An 8,352-nucleotide genomic window follows, 5' to 3' on the forward strand; every position below is an offset into this window, starting at 1 on the left:
TCACATTCTATATGGGAAGACAACTTGAAAATATATATGTACATATACATATATGTATGCATATGTAAATGTATACAATATAATGAAAAGTAATTGAATAATTATAATTGAACAATAATTGAATACTTGAATAATTGAATAATAAACATTTGATAAAGGCCTACTTTAGACATAAATAGGTAAAAATATATTTCCTACCCTAAAAAGTTCACATTTTAGTGGAAGAGACAACATTTAAACCACACTGTTAAAAATATATGTAGGATAAATTAGAGATAATTAAAAATAAAAGAGTGTAGAATTAAAAGAGGTATAAGGAATTTCTTGTAAATTAGATGGGACTTAAAGAATCATAGGAAAGTAGGAAATAGAGATGAGGATTGAAGGATAGTCAATGAAAATATCTGAAATAAAGAAACAGTGTCTCTTATTCAAAGAAGAGCAAGAATTCCAGAATCACTGAATTGCAGACTATGTGGTAAGATAAAGTGTAAGACTGGAAAGGTAGAGGGAAATGGTTAATGAAGGACTTTGAATTACAGAGGATTTTACTGTTGATCATGTGGGTTATTAGGAGACATAAGAGTTTATTGAGTAGAGAGTTCAGAGAGGTTAGACTTGTACTTTAGTAAGATCATATTAGCAACTAGAATGAAGTGGAGAGAACTTTGCAATCAATAATCTATTTAAATAGCTCAGGTATGAGATGATAAAGGCATGCTGTTAATGCAAAAGGCATGAATAGGGGATATATGAGCGATGTTACAACAATAAAATCAATAGACCTTGGTATCCTATTTGATATAAGGATTGAAAATTAAGGATAAGACTTAGTTATGAATCTATGTAATTGACTGTGAAAATGATGGTGCCTATAATAGTAAGAGGGAAATTAAGCAGAGAGGAGGGTTTGGAGGGAAAGATAATGAGTGAGTTCAGTTTTGGATATATTGAGTTTAAGATATCTATAAGACATCTAGTTCAAGATGTACAATGGTTACCTGGAGAGATAAAACTGGGAGTCAACAGAGAAGTTAAATTTGTTAAGAGAAGAATCAGAAGTGAGATTAAAACAAAGGCCTCTGACTTAAGGGATCTCTCTTCTTTCTGTTATATCACCTTTACATGATTTATACTACAAAAGCTAGGAAAAGGGCAGCTAGGTGGCGCAGTGGATAGAGCACCAGCCCTGGAGTCAGGAGTACCTGAGTTCAAATGTGACCTCAGACACTTAATAATTACCTAGCTGTGTGGCCTTGGGCAAGCCACTTAACCCACCGTCTTGCAAAAAATCCTAAAAAAAAAAAAAAAAAAGCTAGGAAAAGATAAAATAATTAATTTTTAATGAATGCCACTGATCCATCTCCTTTCTGTTTTGCTATCATTATATCTACACAAAGGGGAAGAAATATCTAACTAGGATTATTTGATACATTGAAAAGAACACTGAACTCGGTTGGCAAGCGATTTAGTTCAAGCTCTGCCAATGAATAGTTGTATAATATGGAACAAGTCATCTGACATCCTAGGACTTCAATTTATTTATCTATAAAATGGGAAGGCTTGACTAGACAATATTTAAGGTCTTTTCTAGCACTAACATTCTATAATCATATTATTGGTCACTGATCACAAGTAAAATTAAATTTTTTCACATTTTGACTTGTAATATATTTTATAGTTATACAAGATATTTTATTTTCTATCAAGTTGGAAGACTCTAACCAGGTCCGTGTCCATTCATAGCTAAGGGAAAGGTATTCAGTAGGAAATAAACCCAGAGTGGAGGACACTACAGGATGAATTTATTGTCACTGAGGGTTGTCTTAGCAATAAACCAGGTTGATGACAACTAGTCCAGCTGATTGACATTCTATAGATTTAAACAAAAAAGAAAAAAACAAGGTATTTCTAACATTTCAACCAGTCTTATTTTGGGACTGTGAATATGGTTTTCTCTTCATATATTTCTGCTTCATAATACTTAATACTTAATTTTCTACTTTGTTGTTCATGAGATATAAATTCTTTTGTCTATTAATAAGTTCATCAGAAAAGATATCTTTAAAAATATTTCCTTCAAAGGCCTTCTGGTTCTCTCATATGTATGTGTGCATGAGAAATATATATATATATATCACATGAGTGTATGTGTCTAGAAAGTAAAGAGATGGGCTCTATTTACAAAATCAATCTCATTACTTTTTAGTCACACTTCATATAAGTAAATAAAAGCATATAGATTCATAAATAAAAGGATACAAATTGTTCAAGATATTATTAAATACAATTTCCTTTTCCAGTTTTCATCATATTAACAAAATGCCATACTTTAACCTTTATTTAGCTCTAGTCATTCACTTCTATTTACTGTTTTCATGTTTTCTTGAAACATATTTGCACATAATTATTTTTTCTTTCTTTCTGAATGAATTGTCAGGAAAATTTCGAGAGGAATTTAAAGCAGCATTTTCTTGTTGTTGCCTTGGAGTTAACCCTCGCCAGGATGAACGACTTGCCCGGGGAAGAACAAGCACTGAGAGTCGGAAATCCTTGACTACTCAATTCAGTAGCTTTGATAATGTATCGAAACTTTCAGAACATGTTGTCCTGACGAGTATAAGCACACTCCCAGCAGCAAATGGAACTGGACCACTTCAAAACTGGTAGAATATTTATTCCCACATCAAGGATAGCTTAATAAAAATTCTATGTGCATTGAAATTTGATCATCCAAAGGTAAAGCAAGAGTATGGGTCAAACATAAATGTACAACTGATTTCAACTTAGTATTAACAAAGTTGTTTCCTAATTATATTGCCAATTTATGAAAAGTTATATTTTTAATGACAATTATTGCATTTTGAAACCTTTGTTGAAAACATTAATTTCAATAACTTTGATCTCAAATTAAAGTTATTGGTTAACAATATTTCAGTTGCAGGAAAAATTGAATGAATAATATTTATATTTATCCATTCACTTAAAATTGTCTAAAAATGTTAGTTTATTACTCCCCAAAGGATTCATTTCTGTTCAGAAAGTAGGATTTACTCACCCTCTTAACTGCCTCAGATGTATTTGATGATTTAATATTAAATTTCAAATTCAATAAATAACAGACTTCCAAAGGAATGTCTGAATAAATAATATTTCTATTAAAATACTATGGTATTTGAGTTAAATTCCTGTCTCTGTCACATATCATGTGGGTGAACATGATAAAGTCATGTAACTATTTAGCATTCCTTCATCCCTAGTAGACAATAAACTGTAGACAAGAAGCCAAACAGCTTTGCTATAGAAAGATTCCATGTTGAGTTTTCTTCACCAAAGAAAACACAAGTATCCTCTTAATAACTCACCATCACACTCCCCCTCCCTCAAAAGAAAAAGAAAAACTTTACTGGAATTCAAAGGCTGATTTTTCATTTTACATAAAAATTGGATGCAATTTGTTTTCCATTTGCCAATTCCTTTCATCATTCATTTTATGAATGCTCTGAGTTTTGTAACTTGTTTCAAATTTGTCTTGAAATCCCTCTTAGTGTCTAACCAGAAAAAGCAAGTGATATTAGAATATAGGGTTTGGAATCTGAAAGAACTAATGGTTTCTCATTAATATTTTTAGTTTTTAAAGAACACATTACTTAGAAAAACTTGGAAAGAATCACAGTTATCTAATATTATAGTTGAGAGTAACAAAATGATGTTTTCATAATTAATAAGAAAGTATTCCTTTTAATGCTGATTTTGTGGGATTAACAATGGAATATATTACAAGGAGAATCAAGTATAGTTGACTGAATTTTAAATTCATTATATATTCTAAGGTTTAAACTGTGCTTTATATGTTCACTATATGTTAATATCAATCAATCAACAAACTTTTAAAGCACCTACTCTCTTCCAAGTACTGTTCTAGTGATTTGGACATCCAACTATTTAGAAAATCAAATATTCTCTATTTTTTGGAACCTACATTATACTAGAAGAGTTCAAAACAAATGTTTTGCAATTCTCAAACTTGGCATCATATTTAATTTCAAAGACCAAACAAAACAAACTGTGTTTCATACAAGGGGTGCTTTCCTATGTAAGACATGGGATTCATAGTATCAAAGATTTTACTACTATGGACACTACTGATTTAATAATTTAAAGAAAAAAATTTGAATAAGTGGTGCTTCATTCCAAAAGAATACAGTCATCTGCTTGATGTTGAAATCAAATTGTTAATCTTAGAAATTAAAATTGCATTAAGCTTATATTAATTATCGATGTAATCTAACTCATTTAAAATGAAGGAATGACTGCTTATTATGCTTATTGTAACAGAAATTATATTATTCTATATCAACCACATAACAATGTAAGCCATTTATATACATGTATGTATATATACATATTTGTAAAGCAGTTTTTTATTTATATTCATAAGATTGTCTCTAATTTCTACTATATGTTGCCATATGAGCTTGACATCTGTAAGTGAAGCTCTCTCTATATTTTATTTTCAACTACTATTTGTTTAAGAAACCTAAGGTATGATTCTTACTGCTTACACAACAAAGAGTGAGAAGAAGGAATAGAGGCAGGAGTTTGAAATTCTTTTGTCCTAAATGATAATACCCTTCCAGTGGTTTTTCAGTGATCTATATGAAACAAAGTCTTTTACTATACAGGTATCTACAACAAGGGCCACCTCCTTCACTTCTGTCAACCTGGTTGGAATCCTGAGGGAAGACACTGAGATATGAACCAATGTGCAATCTCAACTGTTTTTTCATTCAAATCGATAGCCATTCTACCAGAGACTGCTATATGATAAGTGCAATATGGAAAGGATTGAATCCTAAATCCCTCTGTGCCACTTTATGGGTAACCTGACAAAAGATTTCAAAAGCCCAATCCCAAATATTTCCCTATTTACATTTAATAAGAGTCTGAATTTTCCTGAAGGAGACAGATATTCAAAGGATTGGCAAAGAACTCACAAGAAAATCTGGGAATAGAATTATATACCACAGTACACAATTCTCAACAGTTTGATTAAGGAATTCTTCCAACATGACTGAATTTGGTTTGGTTACCAGAACAGGACAAATGGTAAGGAAACAGGTGTCCAGAAACCCTGCCAATCCTATGGAACAAAACGGTCAACTACTTACCTCATTATGTGCTAAAGACACAAAATGAGAAGACTTATTAAAGAAAGGACTATGCTATCAATGTGTTCTTGTTTATACACTATACATCTTCTTATTTCCCCTATGCTGTATTAAAAATATTGAAAGGAATTTGTCATTGTATTGATAAGTAGAGTAGACGAATTTGGCTATTTTAGAATTCAATTGACACTGTTTGTTACTAAGTTTCTTCCCAAACTGGGATATAAGTATTTTAATTCATTTATTCTTGGCAAAAGATGACTTTCTGTTTCTAAGGAAAATGACTTTTAAAGTTCCCAAGGCTCAGAAGATTTTTTTTTTGGACATTAAATTACACTTTAAAAAAATTGATAAGCTAATTGTAAAGGTATCACAGGCATATCAATTATATTTCACCCCCAATATTCCTCAATATTTAAACCTTGATACAAAAATGAGGGAAGATTTGCTTTCAAAATGTTACTGAAAGATGCTAAAATCTTAAATTTGGGGCATAAATGAGAAATAAAAAAACTAAAGATCTAAATAAATATAATTTTCAGCTGGCATTATTTTGATTCAGGCATGGACATCAAAATTTCATCAGACTTTATATAACTACCCTAAAATAGTAGTGTTTGATCCTGTTCCAATAGAAATTGACTGTTTCTATCAGATGTATTTTGGAAAAATCTTCAATTTGATGATCTTTTACTGTTTGTTCTTTTGCTATTCCTTCCAGTCAAAAATAAAAAAGATTAGAACCACTGAGTTTGGCAACAGCTAATTTTCAGATAATGATCAATGAAGGACACAAAAAATGTACACAAATGAAGGACACAAAAAATAAAATCTGCTCTTAACAAATCTCAAGTTAAATGAGATTGACACAATATGCAAATTAATACATATATCCAAATACCCAAGAAAGGAGCATTGAAAAGACTTGCTGTCAAAGTTGGAATTTTAGTTGAGATTTAGAGAATGTCAGGAGAGAGATTACATGAGGATAAGGAAAGACTAAATTCTATATATGGAGGGTAGCCAGTGAAAATGCCCAGAGCCAAGAGAAATTGAGGGCATGTATATGGAATTACAAGAACACCATTGTCACTAGACACTGGAGTGTAAGGTGGGCAGTAAGGTGTAAAAAGACTAGAAAATTCAAAGGAAGATAAGGTATGAATATCATTCAATGCCAAAATGGAGGATTTTATATTTAATCTTGGAGGTGATGAGTAGCCATTGGAGTTTATTGGCATAGTGAGACATGTAATTTGGGAAATTCATTTTGGTGGCTGAATGGAAGATAGATTGGAGCCCGAAGATATGAAACAGACAGACACACCAGCATGTAACTATAATATTTCAGGCTTGAGTTGATGAGGGTCTGCAACAGAGCAATGGCAATGTCAGAGGACAGAAGGACATGTATTTGAGAGGTTGTAATGATGAAATCAACAAACCTTAGAAACAAATTGGGAACAGGGAGATAAAAATAGTGAAGAGCTGAGAATGCCTCAGGTGTTTTAGTTTGGGAGCCTGAGGGAATGAAAGGATACAATAATAGGAAACTTCTATTTTGATCTATGAATTATATATCTCTATATTTATTGTACCTCATATGCACATTATCATGCTCTGTCACTTATTGAGAAAATTTAATTTCTAAACTTTAAGTTCTTTTTCCTGACCTGGACAGTTTCACCAAAAGAAAGTCATCAAAACCAATGGGATTATAACTCAAACAGCTTTTAATGGTTTTTAATATACATAATCTTAGTAAAAATAGATTGAGATCTTTATAATCACATTTCCTAGTCTCCTTAGTATAGCTGAAATATTATTATTATTGTTGATTATATTATAGGAACATTCATAATTAGGGTCAAATATGAGTAACAGGATAGAAGCAGTGGCTCAAGCAGAGTGCATTTAGTGATTACTCTCTCTTCTCTCTCTCTCTCTCTCTCTCTCTCTCAATCTTGCTTTTCCTATTGTACTTTTTTGGAACAGTCACAGTGCAGATGTCATAGATTTGGGTTTTTGTGTTATTTGTTCCTTTTATAGAGATTATTTCAATGAAAATGTAAGGATGAATACTAAAGTCATAATTGACTGGAAATCAAATGTGAAAATCATGTAAAATGCAAATATAAAAAAATTAAATCCAATAAAATTATGTCTTCAGCAAAGTTAAAAGACAGGTAAAATAGAATCATATGCCTCATTGCTCTTAAAATTTTTCAGCAATTTGATGTATAGCTTTTCATCATAGGCATGAATTCAGTTGGTTAAAAATAATTGTCAACATTCCAAATTTTGGAAACCCCATTTTTAGAGTTTCAAATTTAAAAGCAAAGTTTTCAGAAATGATAAGAAAAAATTACCTATTGCAAACATATAGAAAGATTTTCATTAGTCATAGAATTAATGGATTTACAGGGTTTTTTAAAATCTCTGATACTCTATATTACTTTCCTTGCCCTTTTTATAATTGTGAACAATAGTAGTAACCTAGAAAGAACCTTAGAATTCTAAGGCTTGAGATACAGAGAGAAACAGAGCTAATAACTATCAAAATTGTGAATTTGTGTTAGGCATGCTTGGTTTCCCCACGTTTCCTTTTCATATGTTCTTTCTCTATTCACTGGCATCAGTGAACAAATTCCAACCTCAGTATCATGCATCCTTTTTTTTTTTCTCCTTTCCCTTCTTTTACTTAAAGTTGCTCTAGAGGAGATACAATAAAGTTAAAGCTTGACCCTGAAAAGAGAATTTTGCATTTAGAATATAGGAAGTAGAAATGAAAGCAAAGGCAAAAATATTTAGTAGTGATATTTCAAAATATCAGCTAAAATTTATTTTAATTTTTTTAGCTCTTCATAATTTATTTTATTCACATTGCTACAATAGTCTTTTTGTAAAAGTAAATATACCCCCCCTTCTTCCACAAAGATAGAGAAATCTCAAGAAAAATAAATTGAGAGGAAAAAAAGCAATCAGTCTGTATTCAGACACTATCAGTTCTATCTTTGGAATGGATCACATTAGTTTTCATTAGTCCATCAGAGAAGTTGTGTTAATTTTTTTTCCCACAATCAATATTGCTAGCTGTATTTTCCTCAATCTCTCTCTCTCTGCTTTCACCCCATCCTTCCTCAAAAATGTATTGTATCTGACAACCCTCTCCCATGAACTT

The 8,352-nt window shown here is 31.2% G+C and overlaps 1 protein-coding gene across 1 annotated transcript in view; it reads left to right on the forward strand.

The window, feature by feature from the left end:
* Positions 1 to 4,740, forward strand: part of HCRTR2 (hypocretin receptor 2) — a 90,504-nt gene extending 85,764 nt beyond the window's left edge. The window contains exons 7-8 of the mRNA XM_074190183.1: positions 2,441 to 2,666; positions 4,686 to 4,740. Of these exons, the coding sequence (XP_074046284.1) occupies positions 2,441 to 2,666; positions 4,686 to 4,740 (281 nt within the window). The remainder of the gene's footprint in view (positions 1 to 2,440; positions 2,667 to 4,685) is intronic.
* Positions 4,741 to 8,352: the final 3,612 nt, after the last annotated feature.

The sequence above is a fragment of the Macrotis lagotis genome, chromosome 5 (genome assembly GCF_037893015.1).
Source record: "Macrotis lagotis isolate mMagLag1 chromosome 5, bilby.v1.9.chrom.fasta, whole genome shotgun sequence".
NCBI lineage: Eukaryota > Metazoa > Chordata > Mammalia > Peramelemorphia > Peramelidae > Macrotis > Macrotis lagotis.